The sequence below is a fragment of the Heteronotia binoei genome, chromosome 5, assembly GCF_032191835.1.
Source record: "Heteronotia binoei isolate CCM8104 ecotype False Entrance Well chromosome 5, APGP_CSIRO_Hbin_v1, whole genome shotgun sequence".
Classification (NCBI taxonomy): domain Eukaryota; kingdom Metazoa; phylum Chordata; class Lepidosauria; order Squamata; family Gekkonidae; genus Heteronotia; species Heteronotia binoei.
In genome coordinates, this window is record NC_083227.1 from 101,932,523 (window position 1) to 101,955,410 (window position 22,888).

At 45.1% G+C, this 22,888-nt stretch overlaps 1 protein-coding gene and 1 pseudogene across 2 annotated transcripts; both read left to right on the plus strand.

The window, feature by feature from the left end:
* Positions 1-132: 132 nt before the first annotated feature.
* LOC132572029 (inter-alpha-trypsin inhibitor heavy chain H4-like) overlaps positions 133-22,888 on the plus strand; it is a 42,503-nt pseudogene continuing 19,747 nt past the window's right edge.
* LOC132572647 (uncharacterized) lies at positions 3,952-9,637 on the plus strand. 2 transcript variants are annotated; one of them, XR_009555449.1, is made up of 2 exons: positions 3,952-4,112; positions 6,029-6,480. XR_009555449.1 is itself a non-coding variant. In XM_060239956.1 (2 exons), the coding sequence occupies exon 2, from the start codon at positions 8,327-8,329 to the stop codon at positions 9,422-9,424; it is 1,098 nt and encodes a 365-aa protein (XP_060095939.1). In that variant the 5' UTR covers positions 3,952-4,112; positions 7,441-8,326; the 3' UTR covers positions 9,425-9,637. The 2 variants fall into 2 exon arrangements, 1 of the variants encoding a protein (XP_060095939.1); XM_060239956.1 differs by lacking the exon at positions 6,029-6,480 and adding an exon at positions 7,441-9,637.

Sequence of the window (22,888 nt, forward strand, 5' to 3'; positions counted from 1 at the left end):
AGATATCTCTCAGCCCCACCTGTGTCACAAGGTGCCTGTTGTGGGTAGAGGAAGGGAAGGTGATTGTAAACTGCTTTGAGACTACTTAAGGTAAAGAAAAACAGGGTACAAAAACCAACTCTTCTTCTTCTTTCCCAGAATGCCATTGAAATCTACAGCCTGCATGTGGACAGCAAAGTTACTTCACGATTTTCACACACAGTCATCACCAGCGAAGTTGCCAACAGAGTGAATGTAGCCCAGGAGGTATTTTTTGAAGTGGAGCTACCCAACACAGCCTTCATCACAAACTTCAGCATGTAAGCTCATCTCTAGGGCTTCTTAAAAGCTCCTGCATTTAAGCAGGCCCCCTGCTGATGTCATAGTCCCAGCCCCTGCCCTGCTCTGGTCCATAGCTGTCCCTCTCCTTCTTTGTCTAAAGAACAGGTAACTGTAGTTGCTGTAGCTCCTACATCTTCTCCACATTGCTGTGGGTGCAGATAACCAGTAGAACCACATCATTCTGTGCTTTGGAGCCTCCCATAAACCCTCCTGCATGTGCAATGGCAGCAGAACATTGATGAGGAGAATCAAATGGGCTGACATAGTAGCCAAGCATCCACCATATTTGTCTCAGCTGGATTATGTGCCCTGTCTCAGCAGCTTGCTCTTCAGACCTCATGCCTCCTGCATCCTGAGGGGCCAGGACTGAACATTTCCCTTCACAGAGATGCAGAGAGGGGAACCAGTTTCTTCAAAGCCTGATGTGACCATATTCTCCTCACTTGCCTTCAAGCCTAAAGTCAACAAACCTATATGGTTGTAGGGTTGCCAAGTTCAATTAAAGAAATATCTGGGGGTGGAGCAAGGAGACTTTGGGGATGGGGCCAGAAGACATTGAGGGTGGAGTCATGAGCAAGATTGGAACAAGTGCAATTGAACTCAAAAGGGAGTTCTAGCCATCACATTTAAAGGGACTGCACACCTTTTCATTTTTTTTATCAGATTTTTATTAACAGATTTTCAGTTTACAATAAAGAACACTGTAATCTATCACGTCAAATAATACAGCCTTAGTAATTAACTAATTAAAAAAACAAGAAAAAGAAAGAGTAATCCATAAAATAGAGAACCAAGGAGCAGTCATACAATTATACTGAAGAGCATCCAGTGAAAATACATTCTATTGACTGATTCTATTGACTGATTCTACTGTAGAAATGTACAAATAACTGTCCCAATATTATATTAATAAATCCAGTTAATCAAACTCAACTATTTAGAGCTCACAGTTTTTTTGTATTTGGACCAGAGGAGAGACAGTGAGCCCAGAACGTATTAGAGCATATCATGATAAAAACGGTTTTGGGGGAGAATATTATGTTTGGTGAGATATTCCACTATTTGGAACCAGAACACAGGAAATTCTTCTTGAATATGTTCTGTCAGAGCATCAGCACAATAAATTGAGATTTTACTCAATAGGAAATAATCCCACAGTCGGGTTCTCCAAGCATGTATTGAAGGCAGACTTTCCAGTGTGCAGCAACCTCCAATCGTGCTACTGCCAGCAAGAGGGCAATGCTGCCTACAGAAATTTTGTTTGATGGTGCATTAGGCCACCAACTTAACAGAAAAGTCTCTGGGTGAAAGGGGAGAGCTGCACACCTTTTCAATGCCTTCCCTCCATTAGAAATAATGAAGGATAGGGGGGCTCATAGAATTGCCCCCCCCCGGTCCAATCCTTTTGAAACTTGGAGGGTGTTTTGAGGAAAGGCATCAGAAGCTATGCTGCTAATTTGGTGCCTCTACTTCGAAGAACATCCCCCCAGAGCCCTCCCTCTCTCTCACACACACACACACTTACTGTGTCTGGTTCCTCCACAACTTTACTTGCTCTGAAAACGAAAGCAAAACAAATGGAGGGTCTGTGCTCTGACGAAACTGCTGCTGACCCTTCCCCATGAAGCGCTTCCTATTTCCTGCTCAACTTTAAAGGCACACATTTTAAAAATGGACCTGTTTGCAGGTTTGTAAACCTGCCTAAACTCTGAGTCTAGAGGTACATGGTGACTGCTGGGACCTGGGACCTGTAAAACTGGGGGATCCCCTGCTGGGACCTGGGGATTGGGAAGTTTATATGGTTGCCAGGTCCAGACTGGAAAATTCCTGGAAATTTAGGGGGGTGGAGCCTGGCAGCATGGGGCTGGGGAGGGGAGGGACCTCAGCAAGGTCTAGTGCCCTAAAGTCCACTCTCCAAGGCAGCCATTTTCTCCAAGGGAACTGATTGTGGTCATTTGGAGATCAACTGTAATAGCAGGAGATCTCCAGGTGCCACCTGTCTTGTATAGTGGTGAAGTGTGTGGAGTCTTATCTGGGAGAATTGGGTTTGATTCCCCACTCCAATCTGGTGTAGTGGTGAAGTGCATGGACTCTTATCTGGGAGAACCGGGTTTGATTCCCCACTCCTCCATTTGCAGCTGCTGGAAAGGCCTTGGGTCAGCCATAGCTCCCGCAGGAGTTGTCCTTGAAAGGGCAGCTTCTGTGAGAGCTCTCTCAGCTCCACCCACTTCACAGGGTGTCTGTTGTGGGGGGGGGAGGTAAAAGAGATTGTGAGTGTTTTGAAACTCAGATTCAGAGTATAGGATGGGATATAAATCCAATATCATCTTCTTCACTTGGAGGGTAGAGACCCAAGTCCTAAAAGGCCTACAGTCAAAGGAAAAGTCTTTCTCCAGTTTGCTTTCACTGTTCATAAAATTTGTTTGTTTTGAAGGACCATTGATGGAAAAACTTATCCTGGAATAATAAAGGAAATGAAAGCTGCCCAAGACAGGTATGATGCTGCTGTTTCATGAGGGCAGAGTGCTGGATTGGTCCAATAAACTGTGAAATCTTTTTTGCCCCTTCCAGTTACTTTATTTTCTTATAGGTTAAACCATACTTAATCCAATCTCTTCATACTCCATAGCTAACAAGCAGAAATTATTCTAGAGTAAAACAGAGATGAGACCAAATGGATTACACGAATATATACCAAAAAGAGAAGCCAAAAACTTAATAGTGCAGGCCTGGACCAAGGTCTTTGATGCAACCAATGGCAGATTAAAAATCCTTCTTGACTGTATCCCCTGAATCTGGAATGGATATAATATCATCTGAGTAACAAGGAGCTATAGTGACTTTTGTGGCTCTCCTAAAAGTGCAGGAAGTAGATTTGTGGATCCTTGAATATCTAAGACAGGTGCTCCCCCCAATCTTCTTGTTTACTGAGAATCTGGCATACAGGATTTTTCCACCACTGCACCTGATTCCCTTCTAATGGCAGATCAAATAAATGTCCATGCACGTACACGCACACATGGATATTATACAGTATAACAATTTGTGCCACAGACTAAACCCAAGAGAAGTCATGGACTGGCCCAATTATTTTTCACATTCTTCCATTCATCCGGTATGCTGTTTTTTTTAATACAACTTTGTATTTGAAGTGGTTGGAAGATGCCTAAAAGGGAGAGCTGAAAATCAGAGGTTTTTGTTATGGAAGAAAAGAGTTGTGGGCTCAGCCCGGAGAATGGAAAAGCCAAGGCAATCTGCTCACCTAATTTTCTTTACTTTGGGATATTTGGTTTCCACGGAAAGGCCTACATGATATTTTTCTTATTTCCAGATCAACTGGAAGGAAACTAGAGCAGTTTCATGTTTCAGTCAATGTTGCAGCAGCTGGGAAAGTTACCTTTGAACTCATCTATGAGGAGTTGCTAAAACGTGTAGGGGTACAGGAACAAGTATCAGACATCACGCTGGCAAACCACGTGACTTGTCTGTGCTGCCTGTACCCTGCAGGGCCCCAACCGAAACCGCTTCGTGTGCATTGTACTTTGCCCTGTTGTAAAAGGGTATCAATCATTACCTGAGCCAACGCCTGGCTTACAAGGATATAAAATAAAGCACTGCTCCTGGCCCGATAGAGCAGCTTTTTACCCCACGGTCATCTCGTCTGGTTTCTTGACTCCCACAGTATCTTGACTCCCACAGCTCCTTGACTCCCACAGCTGGTGACCCCGACGTGATCAGCTCCCGGCTCCTGCTCACCCGACCCTTCGGTCTTCACGGTGCACCAATTTCAGGTGAGTATGGGGGAAACGTTGTCTAAGGAACAGGTAGTGCATGCAGATGAACTAAGGAAATTATGTCAGTCACAGCAGCCAGACAGATGCCCGTCAGGGAAAGAGATCCTTGAGCTCCTGCGGGAGATAGACTGCCAGTGTCCATGGTATCCACAATGTGGTTCCATGAAGCCCAGTGACTGGGGGAAAATCGGGGCGGAATTAAAACAGGAACCCCGCGCTCCTATGTCTCTGCTCATAACCTGGCAGCGGATTCATCATGCTATTTGCCAGTTCACTCCGGCTGAGAACATCCTCTGTAAGCCCCCTGAGACGTCGGGTGAACCCCCTCCTTATCTCTACCCGGCCCTGGCCCCTTGGTCAGAGGCCTCAGCTCCCGTGGGAGCTCCCCAGACGGTTGTGTCTCCCAGTGAGCCGCTGGGCTCAGTCCTCCCAGTGCCCCAGTCCTCTCCCGCCATCCTTCTCAGTCCCTTAGAATGCTCCTTGGCTCGAGCCCGAGAGGCTATTCAGCGGCAGCTCGACAACATCGAGGCGCAGAGCGAACTGCTGGTTAAATTAGGCTATGAAAATGCTAACACTGATTGCAAGCGGGTGCTAAGTTCAGTTATAAGCCGCCCTGGGTATACATTGGCTGACATGCTAACCGCGTGTGCAGAGGTTGGGTCTAAGCAGCACGAGATGGCCTTACTGGCAGCTGCCCTCCGAGGTGGGGGGCGACCCAAGAAACCCACTGGCAATTGTTTCCAATGTGGGAAACCCGGCCACTACAAAGCTCAGTGTCGCTCCCGCACTGTACAAGGAGGTACTGCAGCTAACAGACCTTCCAAGAAGTGCCCAAAATGTGGTAAAGGATATCATTGGGCCAATCAATGCCGCTCTGTCCCATCAAGCAATACGGAGCGAAAAAACTCTTAGGCGGGCCCTCTCCTAGCCCAAGCCCAAAGGGAGAGTCGCTCCTCTGGACCTTGGTGACTGCGTCTGCTATTAAGCAACCCTTGCCAGGAGAGGTAGTCACCTTGCCCGTCCTTCTGCCCTCTGAATTTCCTGCTGAGGCAGTGTTGATCTTACCCTTACGGGAAATGGGGGAGCAAGGAGTGTTCATCATCCCTGCCTGCGAGGAGGCCCCCCCCCAGGGGTGCCCTCCTTGTGCAGGCATGGAGCCAACTCCCTTTTTCGTTTCCTTCTGATACTCCTGTTGTTCATGCGCTCCCCATAAGGGGGTGCGAGGGTGGAAATAGTGTGGAAATATTTTTGTGCTATTTTGAATTCTCATCTCCTGATTTTTGGGTCTAAAAGATATAATTTCAAAAGTCTTTCATTACCAAACCTTTTTCTAATATTGCAGTCTCTCACAGACAGCCTCTCCCCAGCCAGAGAAATACCTGGATGGAAGATGTGCATACTACTTTGTTTTTGTAAGGTCGCCAGTCTCCAGGTGGGACCTGGAGGTCTCTCCCGAAATCATAGCCTTTTCCCCAATACATTGAGGCTAAAGCCTCTGGAGGGAATAGGTGTCCAAGGAAATGAACTGCACGCCTTGTGATTCTCACATCTGATTCAATATTTCAGGAATCTCCAGCCTGGAGCTGGCATCCCAAAGTTCTACTTACAGCCAATCCTTCTCCGCTGGAGAGACTCCTCTGCCTGTAAACTGCCCTAATACCAGGAGTAATCCTAGGTTAATAATTTTCTAGTGACTGGTAAACCCTTTTAAAATAGTCCGCCTATGATTTCCATTGTTCTAAGGAAATGGTGCACCTCATAGAGAATCCTTTTTGTTATTTCTAGTAGTTTTCTTATACAGGGCAATGTTTTAAACTTTACCTCACAAATTTTGGTTCCTACAAGCAGTATAGGACATCTGTACATTTCCTTGGGGTAAACTTACCCTCTCCCTGTGCTTTTTCTCTCTTAAGCTTCCAGACCTCATACTCTTGTTTTTTGGCAGAATTCCTGAAAGTTCTTGGTCTCCATTAGAAATCTGGATTCCTCAAATGTATTTCAACTATTGATATCTTCATTTGCCCTCTGCATGTCATTTGTAGTTATGTTCCATCTATGATCAATCTTCCCCTTTCTAGCTATTTGGTGCAGCTTGAGTTTTAATTGTTGTTTAATCCAGTCTGCCTGTGGAAAGAGGTATCCACATGTTCTTAAAAGGCCCCACCTTGTGGGCTCAGTATATCTTGTTAGAGTCAGACTTTTCTGAGTGAACACCCTTTTCTATTTTCCATGTTCTCAAGGAAATGAGCCATAACCTGTTAGATTCTTAATGTAGATCCCTCAGGGTTCATTTCTGATCATGATTTTCTTCTTGCTACTAAATGTCCTTTTGTGTTATTTTTGCCTCAATAAAGGCCCTTCAATTTAAGTCTTGTTGTCTTATGCTCCACTTTTGGTCTCCTTGGTATTTCTGACAGCATGTTGCCTTCCAGCAACACATTCTTTGCACTCTGTGTATGCACAGAGGAAACTCATTCTCTGGCACAAGCCTTACACCTGGAGCATTGTGCCATCATCCTAGTTCTACCTTTTACTCCATAAAAGGTCTCTTCTTAAAGGGATATGCTTTCGTGCTTCTAGTCTTTCTTTTGACTTGTCCTTGCAACAACTCAGCATTTTAATCTTGGTCCTACAGATGCCTTGACACATCTTTTCTCTTTTTATGCATTGTTTTAGTGTGTCTATCAAGGTATTAACCATAATTTGATTTCTAGGATTTTGTGACTGTTTTTGTTAAGTTTGCTCATCTTTTCTTTCAATATAGATGTGCAGGGAATCTGGACCTGCAAATCAAGTCTAATGCATGCTCAGTAGTTCTAAAGGTTGTTGATAGTCCTGTTAAGAATTGTTTTATGTATGTGTAACCATTATGTTCCTTTTCAGAATCCTTGTTTTGTTAAGTTTTTGTTGAACCCTATGCTCACATGTGAGACCCCCATGCCAAGATCGTTTTAGCTGACCTAGCCCAGAGAAACACTGGATTTCGTGGGACCTGATCACCTCACTTATGTCCAGGTTTTTAATTTCTCTGATCTAGCTCACCTATCATATAAAGCTAGCTAGCATTGTTCTATTGAGGCCTCAGTTTTTGTTTTTGAAGTTTTTATATTGTTTTGACAATTTATTATATTCCAAGGCTATAGTAAAGGTTTTCTTTTGTCTCTTTTTTATGGAACTATTTTCATCATATGGGGGACGCCCCACACTATGGTCATTTTCCTGGATTGTGCACAATGTTTTATTTTAAGTTTTATGTTGCAACAAAGAATATTTTGGGTTGTGTTTTCTGTATTGTGTATGTTACTTTCCTCCCTTGACAAGGAAGAAGCCTCCTGAAGTCCTGAATGCTTAGTGTACTAGGCAAACCTGCCCAATGCAGGCCCCTAACGTGACATATGTACGCTTGTGACGTCAAAGCTCACTGGTCACCATGCTCTGGACAGGAAGACGCTTCACTAATAACTTTTTAAGACTCCTTTCTTCATGGTTGAATGTATGCATTTTTGATCTGCTTTCACTGCTCCCTACACTGGTACGGAGTCATCTCCATGTTGTCATGTGTGAATGTTTTTGGTTCCTTTTTGGTTTTTTTTCCTCAAGCCCCCTGTTGCTGTATGGACCATCGGTGATACCGGCAGGACAGCACCGTTGCCAATTCTATGCTGGGTTACAGGAAGAATTCCCTTTTGGCAACCATACAGACACATTTCATTGGGTGCTAGGGGGGGTGGGCAGGCTCTTTAGTTCACCCTCCCCTAGGACTTTCACATACCCAATAGGTCCATGGCAGAAGATCCTCTTCCAACCCCAGTATAAGAAGCTTATCAACGAGGGGAGGACGTGAAACGGGTTATTTCTCCTTTTGTCCGCGCCATGGCTGTTATGGGTCGTCCTGCCGCCCTCAAAACAGACAATGGCCCTGCTTCCTGTTGCTCCGCCTTTGCTGAATTTTGTGGCCGCTGGCACGTTCGGCATCTCTACGGTATTCCCTTTAATTCCACAGGTCAAGCTGTTGTGGAGCGTGCCAACCGTACCTTGAACGCTGCCCTGGCTGTTCTTGAAAAACAGAAAGGGGGAGAATCCCCCTCCGCTGTTTCCTGTGACATGCTCTGAGCACAAAACCTTTTTATTGTTTGTTGTTGGTTCCAGTCAATGCAGAACTAGTTACTCAGTCTCCTCCTCAGAATTTGTGGGTTCGACACGCTGCGTATATGTTTTGGCACCATGGTACTAATGTTACACTTGTGTATGAACCCCCCATGTCTGTTTCCTCTATGTCTTTCCTGCCCACCCCCTTTCAAGCTCCAGAAATAGTGTTAGCCCAATTACAGAACTTAAATCGATCCTATATGTTTACCAACCCATTGGAGGACGATGTTAATGCTACTCGCTTTCGCATGTTTCATTACCAATATGCCTTACCAGGACTGTGCTTTTGCTGCGGCGCTACAAACAACGCCTTTTCCAAGTGGAAGGGACTTGCTGATGGGAACAAACATTGGCTTAGTCGCAAGAATCAGACTCATTGTAGTGATCGATTCTGGGTGGGAGGCGGTAATAACATGAACTGTAATTCTTCTTATAATGTTAATATTTCCCTCATGAATTCTACTTGGGACATGCTTCATGTCACTTTTCCATTCTTGTTTCCAAATGTTTCAACCTTTACCCCCGGGTCCATTTGTAGTGGGTGGATCATAAAAGACCCCAATTTATGGTTCTTCTGGGGTACGGGGAGGGCAGCCGCTGCAAGTTTCACAGGCATTTTAACCTTAGGCGGCTACTCTAATATAGTAGCACAGGAGAACCGTGCTTCCATCATTGGACTCACCTGCCGTCTAGAACAGTCCATTAATGCAACTACCTCCATTATTCGTGACCTACAGAAGGAAATCTTCAGTCTGCACCAAATACAGTTGCAGCACCGGCTTGCCCTGGACTATCTGTTGGCACGCCAAGGAGGGTTTTGCAAGATTGTTGGGCCAGCAGCCTGTGAGGTACGGTTTCAAGACTTCAACCGGACCATCGAGGAAGAGTTGAAGCACTTGCACAACCTCATTGCGGATAATGCACTCCGTCCTGATTGGGACCCTTTCGCTTGGCTAACCTCCCTGCTCCCAGACCCTACTTGGCTCCGACAATTGATCTGTGCCATAATTGTAATTGTTGTTCTTTTAATCATTGCCTGTTGTTGTATTCAGTGCCTTCCTAATTTGCTGCAATTGTGTACACGTTCTAAGGAAACATGGCAACGGCGTGCATTGTATTATGCTTATCATCAGCTTAAAAACAAAAAGGGGGAGATGTAGGGGTACAGGAACAAGTATCAGACATCACGCTGGCAAACCACGTGACTTGTCTGTGCTGCCTGTACCCTGCAGGGCCCCAACCGAAACCGCTTCGTGTGCATTGTACTTTGCCCTGTTGTAAAAGGGTATCAATCATTACCTGAGCCAACGCCTGGCTTACAAGGATATAAAATAAAGCACTGCTCCTGGCCCGATAGAGCAGCTTTTTACCCCACGGTCATCTCGTCTGGTTTCTTGACTCCCACAGTATCTTGACTCCCACAGCTCCTTGACTCCCACAAAAACGGAAACTAGGAAAGTATGAACTACCAATTAAGGTTAAGCCCAAACAGCTTGTGAAGCACTTCCAGGTCAGTTTTTGGCAAATGCTTCAGTCATCACCTTCTGGCACTGTGTCACAACTGAAAGATATCCCTCATGTTTTCTTTTCTTCTCTTCAGATTGACATCCACATCTTTGAACCCCAAGGCATAAGTTTCCTAGAAACTGACAGCCCTTTTCTAACCAATGAGCTATGCAGTGCCCTCACAAAGGTGCAGGAGGAGACCAAGGTATACAACATGGATCAAATTTTGGAAAACTGCCTTGACACAGAAACCATGGTCATGACTGAGATGTTTGTTTCTTTGTCTAATGTTCAGGCTCATGTCACATTTAAACCAACAATAACACAACAAAGAAAAAGTCCTGAGCTAGAAGAAACTCTACTAGATGGAGATTTTCTTATTCGTTATGATGTTAAAAGGAGTGTCACTGCAGGAGATATACAGGTAAAATATGAACAACTAGGAGTAAGGCCCATTGTGAACAACTAGGAGTAAGGCCCATTGTGAAGCAAAATTAATTGGGCTCTAGAATGAGGCTCTGGGCAAGTGCCTGCCCACCCTTGCACCTTCCCGCCCACCCAAGTGAAGACATTCACTCCACCCCCCACACCTCTAAGGAGTGAATGTCTTCACCCCACACTTCCAGCAGGGCTTGGCCTGGCCTCCTTGGCTATTTCTGTGGCTTTTGGAGGCTGCTTGTGCTAGGAGGCCTTTCATGAGGCCACAGTACCTCTGCAGCCCTTTCTGAGGCCAGTTGACAGAGAAAACACAAAGAAGAGTTGGGGATGTGGCTGTCTCTGAGGTAAGACTGCTTTTGGCAATGTGTTCAACATTCCTGGGCCTGCAGTAGGGAGGGGTAGGGAAGTCAGCCAATGGGAGGCCAGAGACAGTGACCAATGTGTGATGGGCCAATAGTGTGTTCCTGCAGTAACTGCCAGAAATAAGGTTGGTTGCGTTTTACTAACAGAATCAGCTTTGCTGTCTAGCAACAGCCACTTAGGCAGGAGAGAGGAGTGGTCTTAACCAATGGCATGCAAGTACTCTTGATTGATAGTTTGATGGGCCAAAGGCTGATACCCCACAGTCCCACCAAGCCCTAACCAATCAGATTTGCCACCTCAACAGGAGAATTATTACTAAAAGATTCAGAGTGATAGGCATCTTTTGACTAAGTGCAGTAAAGGCAATTTTATGCAGTAATGTCAAATATTCCATAAACAGCATACTGAAGGATCTAGCCAGCTAGTGAAAATGGGCTTTTGTTTGCTTGGAAAATAGTGTAACTGCTTAATTTTCTCTTAGAGGTTTTTTTTTTAATGAACAGTTCAGTTTCCCTAGTTCTTCAGAAGGTGGAATGCAGGCTGAGGAGGATTTAGAATACTGAGTAAGTGCTCTATTCCCCTGGCATGCCCTCAGCACCACCAGTTTCATCCCATATACTACTGGTAGGGTTGCTTGGGATGTGGAATAGTACTGATCTTGTCCAGTCTCAAAAGATAAGTAGGATTGGTGCTTTGATGGGAGACCACTTGGGAAGACTTTGCAGAGGACTGCAATAGCAATCCACCTCTGCTTAATCACTTGCTTTGGAAACCCTAAAGGGTTACTGTAAGTCAGCGAAGACTTGACTGCACTTGACACATACACTGATAGTCACGCAGGCCACATACACCACTCCAGCTCAGTGTTAGTATATCCTACATCGGTGTAACTGAAGCAGAGAAATAACAAGGTCCGCACATTGCTGTGTTGAAACGATTTTACTTTGGCACCAAAGCAGAACTTAGCCGGCTATAAGCCTCCAAACTGACTAAGTTAAAATTATTTTCATACAGATCGTTTTTATTCATACAGGCGCTGGCTTATCTCACTCAACATTCTCCACCCTCCTGTCTGCATGCGTTATCAGCTTTAACAAGAAGCTAATCTGAGGCCTCTTTGTTATCTACCTTGAATTCACACCCATTTGGGCTGTGCGGCCTCTAACGAACATTGCATCTGACACTCTCCTTTCGAAGTCATAAGCATGCCTCTATTCATTATTATAGGGGTATTCATTAATTATTTAGGGGTCCCCCTTCATCACCAGCATAAAACCAAATTACACTGGGGCAGTGAGTGGCCATGGCTCAGTGGCAGAGCGTCTGCTTTGCATGGAGAAGGTTCCAGGTTTATTCCCCAGCATGTCCAGTTGAAAAGGGAAGGTAGCAGGTGATCTGAAAGATCTCAACCACTGCCTGTTTGAATAGACAATACTGACCTTGATAGGTCAATGGTCTTATTCAGTAGAACATGGCTTCATGTGCTCATATCTCTAAATTATGCCAGCATAGCAATTTGCCAACAGATTTGAAGATTGTGCCCTGAATTATATATCCTAGATTTTTTTTTTAGTTTTTTTTATGCACTGTTTGTTGAAATATGTACATGTAGACTATATATAACAAAAGTTATTTTTTGTTTGTTTCAGATTGCTAATGGATATTTTGTGCATTATTTTGCACCCAGTAAAATGCCTGCATTTCCCATAAATATTGTTTTTGTCATAGATAATAGTTCATCTATGTTTGGCAAGAAAATTCAGCAGGTAATTTTTCTCATAGTAGACAGTTTTCTGGAATTCATTCACTGTATTAATACCGTTTATCATGTAAAAATTGAGCGCAATGTGAACTCCACAGAAAGCAACAATATCTTTTTAGGACCATTATTAATTACTATTATTAAGTAATAAGATAATAAGATGTCATTAGATGTTATAAGCAAGAGCCAATTTTTAAAATATTATCCCTCCCTCTGTCCAGCCCACTTCCTCGGGGTTTTTCTTTGGGCAAGGGGTGGGGGTGGATTAGGGGTGGCATGTGGGCATGAAACATCAGGATTACGTTTGTTTATTTATTAATGAAAGCATTTATATCCTGCCTTTCCTCGTGGTTCAAATTAGCTATGTTGTCTCCACTGTTGTAATCCTAGTGGGGGGTGGGGGTGGGGAGGAGACACTGCCTGAATTCCTAAACTAACACTTATCTTAAATTTGCGAGAGTAGAAAACCTCATGTTTTCACCTTCACATCTGCAGTAAATATCACATCTTTATTCCATTAGTTCTTTGATGGAGAGAGAGGATGGTCATAATTTTTTAATGGACATCACAAAAGTCATTTCAGGATGGAGAACAGTCATCTCACAATAAAATCTGATAGCAGTACTGTGTCCTGCATTTGACGCACAGTAAGATTCATACTTCAGAAGCTGTTCCTATTACATTCTGTGACCTATCATGTTAAAAGTCACCCATAAAGCTTGCTTCAGACATAAGTTGCCAACTTCCAGGTGGGGCCTGGAAATCTACCAGAATTACTGCTACTCTCCAGACAACAGAGATCCATTCCCCTGGAGAGAATGGCTGTTTTTGAAGGTGCACTCTAGAGCATTGTACCTTGCTGAGGTCCCTCCTCTCCCCAAATTCTGCAGGGCATTTAAAATGGAGCAGTTCCACCAGGTCTTTAGATGAGGCGGTTGGCATCACCAACCATCAATATGGCCTCCCTGCCACATCCTGACCCACATGGGGGTAGTGTTTGATTATGACTACTTTATTCATTGTTCCTGTCCAGTCAGGGATTAGGGTCTTCAAATGGTCACCATTCTAATTTTTAATTAGTGAATTTAATTAATACATTGGTTTGCTTGGTTTTTATGCTTAGTTTTTTAGAAATACGTAATATGTTTTATTTGTTGTGACCTGCCTTGAACACATTTGGGGAGGGCAGGATAGAAATGTGAAGAAATAAATAAATATAAATAAATAAAACCTGCCCTTCCCAGGTACCACCCCTAAATCTCCAGGAATTTCTCAACCCAGAGTTGACAACTGTATTCAAAAATTACAATTCTCCTACGTAGAAAGCTCTTACACAGGATTTTGACCATATTCCCCTTGTCCCAGACATCACTTCTGATCTCCAGGAAACTGATCCCTGGAGTTGCAGGACCATGTGCAAAAAAACCATTGTAAATTGGATGTGTGTCTTAATTCCATGAAGTTATACTTGAAGAAAAAGGAGGAAGAGCTATTTTGCCCATTCTTCCTCCTCATTACAGTCCTGAACCCATATGGCAAATTATTCACACAGGTTGTGTGAGCCCAGGAATCAGGATTCCAAAGTTCTATGGTGACTGCTAGCAGGAAGGGGATATGGCAGAACTCTGTACTCCTTCCACTGATGGGTTGTTGGATCTACTTTCTCTCTCGGCTTGGCTTCGCGAACGAAGATTTAAGAAGGGTGCAATAGTCCACGTCTGCTGCAGGCTCGCTGGTGGCTGACAAGACCAATGCGGGACAGGCAGGTCTGGCCACAGTGGCTGCAGGGAAAAGTCTGATTTAGGGTTGGTGCTGTAGCAGTGCGATTCTTCCTCAGTCTCCTTTTGTCCTCAAGACCAGCTATGCGTGCGTTCTCAAAGGAAGAGACAGCCTGGTGGATGGTGTGTCTCCATGCTTTGCGATCTGAGGCTAGGTCAGACCACTGGTGATGGTTGATGCGACAGGTGCCAAAGGATTTCTTCAAGGAGTCCTTGTACCTCTTCTTTGGTGCCCCTCTATTTCGATGGCTGGTGGAGAGTTCGCCATACAGGGCAATCTTGGGAAGGCGGTGGTTTTCCATCCTAGAAATATGCCCTGCCCAGCGCAGCTGCGTATTCAGCAGCAGTGCCTCGATACTGGTAACCTCCGCCCGCTTGAGGACTTCAGTGTTGGTCACAAAGTCACTCCAGTGGATGTTGAGGATGGTGCGAAGGCAGCGCTAATGAAAGCGCTCGAGGAGTCGCAGGTGATGACGGTATAAAACCCACAATTCGGAGCCATAGATGAGGGTTGTCATCACAACCGCTTTGTAAACATTGATCTTTGTGCCTTTTTTCAGATGCTTGTTGCTCCACACTCTTTTGTGCAGTCGGCCAAATGCACGGTTTGCCTTTGCCAGCCTGTTGTCAATCTCCTTGTCGATCTTGGCATCTGAGGAGATGATGCACCCCAGGTAGCTGAACTGCTGGACTGTCTTCAGAACTGATTCACCCACAGTGATGCAGGGAGGGTGATAATCTTCCTGGGGTGCAGGCTGGTGGAGAACTTCTGTCTTCTTCAGACTAACTTCTAGGCCGAATAGCTTGGCAGCCTCTGCAAAGCAGGACGTCATATGCTGCAGAGCTGATACCGAGTGGGAGACGAGTGCAGCATCATCAGCAAACAGTAGCTCTCGGATAAGTTTTTCCATTGTCTTGGAGTGGGCCTTTAGTCGCCTCAGGTTGAACAGGCTGCCATCGGTGCGATAGCGGATGTAGACACCATCGTCATCATCTAGATCTACTGTGGCTCTTTGAAGCATCATGCTAAAGAAGATCGTAAAGAGAGTTGGCGCAAGAACGCAGCCTTGCTTTACACCTGTGCCTATTGGGAAGGGCTCCAAGAGGTCGTTGCAGTGTCTGACTTGGCCTCGCTGGTCTTCGTGTAGCTGTATGATCATGCTGAGGAACCTTGGGGGACATCCTAAACATTCCAAGATTTGCCACAGGCCTTTCCTGTTAACGGTATCGAAGGCTTTGGTAAGGTCGACAAAAGTCACATACAGAGCCTTGTTCTGTTCCCTGCATTTCTCTTGGAGCTGCCTGAGAACAAATACCATGTCGGTGGTGCTCCTGTTAGCTCTGAAGCCGCACTGGCTCTCTGGGAGGAGTTCTTCTGCAATGGTGGGCACCAGTCTGCTCAGGAGTATTCTGGCAAGGATTTTGCCTGCGATGGAGAGCAGGGTTATCCCCCGGTAGTTGGAGCAGTCTGACTTTTCCCCTTTGTTCTTGTATAGGGTGATGATGATTGCATCGCGAAAGTCCTGTGGTAATTTGCCTTGTTCCCAGCAGGTGACAAGTACTTTGTGAAGTGAGCTATGTAGTACTGTGCCCCCATGCTTCCAGATCTCTGGTGGAATTCCATCAACTCCTGCTGCCTTGCCACTTTTCAGTTGCTTGATGGCTTTAACAGTCTCTTCTAGGGTGGGGATCTCATCCAACTCTGTTTTCACTGGTTGAAGTGGGGTGAGGTGGATTGCTGAATCTTGAACTACGCGGTTGGCACTGAAGAGAACCTGAAAATACTCTGACCACCGGTTCAGTATGGATGCCTTGTCTGTGAGGAGCACTTGGTCGTCTGCACTACGCAAGGGACTCTGAGCCTGATATGATGGACCATATACTGCCTTCAGGGCTTCGTAGAACCCTCTTAAATCACCAGTGTCTGCACACAGCTGCGTTCTCTCTGCAAGCTTGGTCCACCAATCGTTCTGAATGCCTCGAAGCTTGCGCTGGAGGTTGCTACATGCAGCGCGAAAGGTTGCTTTTTTCCCAGGACAGGAGGGCTGAGCAAGATGTGCTTGGTAGGCAGATCTCTTTTTCACCAGTAAATCTTGGATCTCTTGATTGTTCTCATCAAACCAGTCCTTGTTCTTCCTTGTGGAGAACCCGAGGACTTCTTCAGAGATCTGCAGGACGGTAGTTTTTAGGTGTTCCCAGAGTGCTTCTGGAGAAGGGTCTGTGGGGCAACTGGGGTCCTCAATTCTTGACTGGAGTTTTGCCTGGAAGGCAGCTTTAACTTCGGCTGACTGGAGACTGCCAACCTGAAACTTCCTCCGAGGGATACCTCCTCTCCTGGGTGTGGGTTTAAAGTGAAGATGGAGATTGCAGCGTACAAGACGATGATCCGTATGACATTCTGCACTGGGCATTACTCGGGTGTGTAAGACATCTCGAAGGTCTCTCTGGCGCACCAGAATGTAGTCGATAAGGTGCCAGTGCTTGGACCGTGGGTGCATCTAGGTTGTCTTCAGACTGTTCTTCTGCTGGAAGATAGTGTTGGTGATGGTGAGCTGGTGCTCCATGCAGAATTCTAGCAGGAGGCGCCCGTTGTCATTGCAGTTGCCAATGCCATGTTTGCCAAGTACTCCTTTCCAGGCTTCCGAGTCTTTACCTACTCTGGCATTGAAGTTGCCAAGGATGATCATCTTGTCCTCTGTAGGGGTCTTCCGTACGAGGTTGTGTAGATCAGCATAGAACTTGTTCTTTTCTGCAGGATCTGCTTGAAGGGTTGGGGCATACACACTGAAGAGTGTTGGATGCTGCTTGTTTTGAAGTGGGAGGCGCATGGGATCTACTTTATATACTGCATATTAGGCATGAGTGTTGGAGATTTTATTTTAGGCTTTGGCTGCTGACTCTGAATATATGCATGGTTATTATGTGCTTGAATATTATGTAATATTCATTTATTTTGCAGACCAAAGAGGCCCTACAAAAATTTTTGGAAGACCTGAATCCTGGAGACCACTTTAATGTAATAATCTTTGGTGGAGATGTTGCTGCATGGAAGCCATCTTTGTTGTCAGCTACAGAAGAGAATGTGGAGCTGGCTAAACAATATGTTGGGACCATTGAAGCTCAAGGAGGTAAAACTTAAGGATGCTTCAAATTTCACAGCAAAGCAAACCTATTCAGCTGTTAGATCCAAGTGGGCAGCCGTGTTGGTCTGAAGTAGTAGAACAAAATAGGAGTCAAGTTGCACCTTTAAGACCAACTTAGTTTTATTCAGAATGTAAGCTTTCGTGTGCTCTCTAAGCACACTTCATCAGATGAGGAATCTGGTACAGTGAGCAGAGCCACACACAGCTGGTAGGCAGTGGCTCAGAATGCAAAATGGTACAAATTTAAGATCTGATGACAGAATAGTAAAATTAACAAATAGAGCAAACCTGAGTAGCATGAGCATGCGAAAGCAATAAAACAGTAATATGTCAACTGTTTATGTTTATTTATGTTTAATTCGATTTATACCCTGCCCTCCCCGCCAAGGCAGGCTCAAAATATGAGAATGTCTGTTCCTGGACCAAAAGGAAGGCATTTCTATCTCAGAAGTTTTCCCACCCAACTAATTTACCTTTTAACATGTAACGTAGTTTGCCATTAGGAGAAAAATACATTAGTGGGAGATGGGTTCAGTATATGTAATTTGTACAGGAATGGAGGATGACATCATGTGGAAATAAAAAGAGGAGGGAGATGCACATGACTGGAGATGCTGAAATGGAGTAAACCTCCATGGGGAAATCAGCCTCAGTTTACATGTTTTTTGTTTTGCTTCTGCATATCACTAGAACACACTCCCTGCTGACAAAACCTGACAGCTTCTCCCATTTGTCCACTTTTCCCTATGAATTTGAAGCCTCCTCACTTGAAAGATTCCAAAGGAATTAAATCATTCCTGTGGTCTGTGATATCAAATTTATTATCAAGTTTTCCTTCCTGTTACAGCGACAGATATCAATGGTGCTCTCTTGACTGCAATACATGCACTAGATGAGGCCACCACTGCCAAGTTACTGCCTGAGAAAAGCATTTCAATGATAATTTTGCTGACAGATGGTCAACCCACTAGTGGTAAGTTAGTAACAGCAATGCAACACATTCTCTCTCTCCCCCCCCCTTTCCTTCTCCCCCCCTGCCTCTCTCTGGAAGGGAGTTGCTTATATACGTTATGGTTTTCATTATACAGTTATGTCAGTCAATACAGTTTTAAGGAATTGGTCATATGTGTGCTTTTTCATACCATAGCTTCCCCCTCTCCTGTGCACAGTTCATGTGATTTCAGACTTTTGATTAAAATTTCCTCCTCATTTAAAACCATTTTTACAAGTCTTCTACACATTCAATCACCATACATCAGCAACTGGCAACCCTAATGAGAGATGACTATAAGGTAGCGAATAACACTTGCTCTTCAATAAGATTATTTCCTTCTTACTCTCAGCATGTCCCCATATATGTCATTTATTCCTTGGTTTTCATTTGCTGCTCCTTCCTGTGCTCTAGGTCCATTGATTTGATGTCTGAGCATCTATCAGTGTGGTCCTAAACAGAGTTTACAGTCTTCTAAGCCCCCTAACTTTAACTCTGCACTGTATATCTGGTTTACTGGGGAGACACTAGGTAACCTGAGGTTATCTTCTCCTCAACCCATTTTACAACCTCAAACATGGTATGAAGCTGTTTGCTTATATGTTGCCTGAATATCTCATCTAATGGAGCAAATTGCACCAAATTGCACGGCAGAGTAAGAAGGGATATTGATAAAGGGAAATATGGATTGCTGGATAATTGGAAATGGTAGAGAAGGGTGGAATTAATAAGGCCCACAGAAATGCTTTTAGAATCTTTTTGCCTAAGCAAAAGGGGAACTGGCTGCCAGCTAAGCAAACGAAGAAGACAAGCAGCAAAATTTGTAACTTCCTGAGCAAACCGCAGAGCAGCAGGGTTGCTAAAGGCCAGCTGGAACATCAGCAGAGGGAACTTCCTCTTTTTCTGCAGAAGGTAGAACATATACGCAGGTTAATAGCAATTTAGCAATAAGGAAACAAGGGACAGCTGGCAACAAGAAGGAGCCCATATAAGGTAAAGGCAGGAAGAGTGAGAAATAAACAGGCTGAACCGACAGACTAATGCATGTTTTTGTCAGTGTCCCAGGGACCTGGGAAGCTGAGATGTTTTAGGTAGTGAGTGGGTGGAGGCACCCTATAAAGGACGGCAGGTAATTGCAGTCATTGCTCAGATTTTCTCTGAAGCCCATGTACAATGGTCTAGATGCACGTTAAATAAAGAAGCTGTTTTCCTGATCTTGCCTCAGACCTCGTTTGTAAGTATGATTTACTATTAATTGGAGAATACAGGATTTTTCCTGCTACATAAATTTGGCGACCGCGGCAGGACCGGGGCCTTTAGCCCCTGATGATTAGCCCGGCCGAGTGCTGCTGTTGGCGGGGGGGACCAGATCCACGGTAGGAGCGCTCCCGGCCTTTCCTTTTGGCCGACCGTCCTTTTGGCCCACCCTGTATTCAGTTGGCCTGACCGATGGCCTAATCTCGAACCGGCGAGGAACAGGAACCAGCCACAAGTCGGCAATTTCAAGCTGTAAGTACTGAGCCTTGTGCACAATGTTTCTGTAGGTTTTTCTGTTGTTTCCCCTCTATAGGAGACTGTGGCATACGCCCTGCCTCAGAGGGACGGCGGGTCTGATCAGCCCGCAGCAGCACACTAGTATAGCCCACCGCTTTAGGGGAGGTTTGCTTATTGTTCTCCCCTGCGGTGCCCTAGAAACTGTGCTTGCTTGGGAGGGACACGTTGGGTGTGCCCTCATTGGAGCTCTATCTTACTCCCACAGCAATACAAAGCTGTGTATTAGAAAACAATTAACACTGTTGGGGTGACATCAGTGTTATACTGAAGAGAAAAAAGTAAGGAAGCATTACAGGAGTAACCTTTTACAGTAATATATTTGTCTGGACTGTGTGATGTGTGCATGACGTGTGCCTGAGACAATACTTGGTATTGAAGTGATAGTGGATCTGTCAGTACCGCGTTTCCCACCTGCGAGAGCACGGTGGGCCGGGACCACAGAGAAGCAGCTGAATAGGATCCCATATATGTTACCCCTCCCTGTTCTTGTGTTCTAGTTGTCTGTCAGTCGGGGGAGACGTATTGTATACTTATTAAAGCGGTCCTATATGTGCTCATGGGGGGCCGATGTTGATTATTGGTATTTGGAGGTGACCCAGGTCCAGAATGTTGGGACCCTGGAAATAAAATGCCATCTACCTCCTGGTATGATCAATGGTGGCCCTAGTATGGGCCACAGCAGCTTCTGCCCCTTTGCTTGTGTAACCATTACTGGAAGAGCTCAGCAAGTGGCTCAAGCTTTAATTTACAAGTCCATATATCACTGTGTGGGAGAGAGAACCGTTTATAAATTTCACTTGGTGTGTGATGACTAGGTATGCTTTGACCCACACTAAAATGCTGGAGGCAAAAAGATCATATAACTCTTGAAAATTTTTCAAATTGCACTGATTATATATGGTGCATAGTAATTGATGTCATCACAGTGACAAAAGCACTGTGGACATTAATTAGGGGGTAATTAAGGGTCAAAAAAAAAGAAAATCGACCATTAGTGGATCAAGGATTGGGATCAGAGCGAGTTAGGCCGCGAAAGGCAGAGAAGTTGTCTGCTGAACAGTGTGAGAGCCGCGGACGGGTTTCGCAGCACCCCAGGCAGCTGGATAGTGTAAAGGCTGGTTGTGGTGATGTGAAATATGTCTGCAGTATTGCGTAAAGCTCGGCTTCACTCAGAGAAACGGGAAGTGTGAGTATGGTTAAGCTAGCTAACGGATTGGTGTTGTGCCATATAGTGTAACGAAACAATGCATTTTACCCCCGGAAATTCCGGGAGACAACCCCAAAGATGTTGTTTTATTAACCAGGGAAACTGTGCTGTAGTTTATTTTATGATTGCCATATAGGGCCATGTAGGAACAGCCTCTAGAAGAACTAATTATGTCCCATTTGTGTTTTTGATTGATTATGTTGATGTGCCAGATATACTGTTCCTGGACAGGCATCTCAGTCTCAGGACAAGGCAATTTTAGTCAAGGTACCCCCGGGAATTAAATATTAGGATATAGAGCAGTGTTTCTGCTGCCCCTTATAGGGAGCTGATTTTAAGCCCAATGCAAAGCTCCCAATCTTTTTTGCCACCTAGACTCACTTAGACCTCACCCTCGCCCCCTTTATTGATTAAGAACTGAAGAATTCCAGATCTATGGGCCCTCCCGGAGAGAAGTACTCCAGAAGCAAGTCCCCTGCCTCTGGTCAGCTTACCTTCTCAGAAGAAATCTCCGTCAGCCATGTGATGTCCAGCAGATCCAGGGCTCCTGATTCCAAGCCCATGCTGGGCTACAAGGTATTCATTGGGCACAAGGGGGAAGAGACTTTTAAAGTGCTTGCTGAGTGTCTCTGAAATAATCCTCCAAGATTGCGGAAGTGAAAAACAACTGCCCTCGAGTGAGATGCCGGCAGGGAGGCTCCCATCTGCCTAGTAAGCCGATGCCAACAAGCTCTACCAGCAGGCACAAAGCCATTAAGACGTGTGAGGTAGCAGAAGTCCTCCAGAAACCAGATGTCTTGTAGAAGTGCCTGTGTGCAGCCCACCAAATTTATTTTTGCCCACCAACCACGAAGTTGCAGGTGATCAGCCTTTGCGGCTCAGTCGGCCCGAGAAGTGGAGGGCCGATGAAGGAAACTGTGGGCTGAAGAGCTTCCTTAATAGCTTTTCCTTTGCTGCTGCTGCAAAAGATAAGAGAGAAAACCCTAGCAGAAGGGCCGATCCAGATAAGGAAACCAAGGGTCATCTGAAGGTCCCGATGTCTGCGACGCTTGAGCTCCTGGGTGTCTACAGAAAGGCCAAGCAGCTGGCAGAAAGAACGCTGCCCAGCAGCGAAGCAGATCGAGCAGATCCACAAAGGGGAACTGACTGGCATCAAGGAAGTCCCGCGCCTGAAGGCTGTAGCCGGATTGCGCCAGAGGGAGATGGCCAGGAAATGGTAGAAGCATGGAAGAAGCAGCTGGCCCAGTCCCAGAACGAGGTGTAAGCCTACAAGAGCCTCTCCAGGAGGAAGAAAGTCCGGAAGAAAGTCCAACTTGCTAAGTTTCTGTGTGAAGCTACAAAGAGGGGACTCTTTTTGTTCCTTTTAAAGTAATTTTTGGATTATTTTGATTTTTTTTAATGTTTTGAAGCCACTTTTCTTTGCTAGCAACAGCTCTATGCATAAGATTTGTTTGCCCCAGAAGAAGGGAAGAAAATAAGATGATCCCTAGGGGTAAGTAGTCAAAATGTGCCCAAAGCTAGTTTTAGCTTGACACATTGCTTAGTGCCTTGCTCATACTGAAATGCCTAGGGGATTAAATGATCAAGATGTTATTCATAAAAAGGCTGTTTGGAAATACTAAAATAGTAATGAAGAAATGTTATTTGAATCTGTGTTGGAGGTGTTCCAGCACATATTCAGACGCTATGTGTATTGCGTCTGGATCCGTGTTGGAGGTTCTCTTTCCACAGGCATACCATCTTTTTGTGTGGAGTAACGAAGAGGGGCAATTATAATCTTTTTGCCCCAGCCCATAGAGAATACTTTGGTTTTAATTAATTATATGTTGCCCATTGGTTTGCCTAGGCTGCCATGGTTGTCCAGAGTGATTGTTAAAAGGTT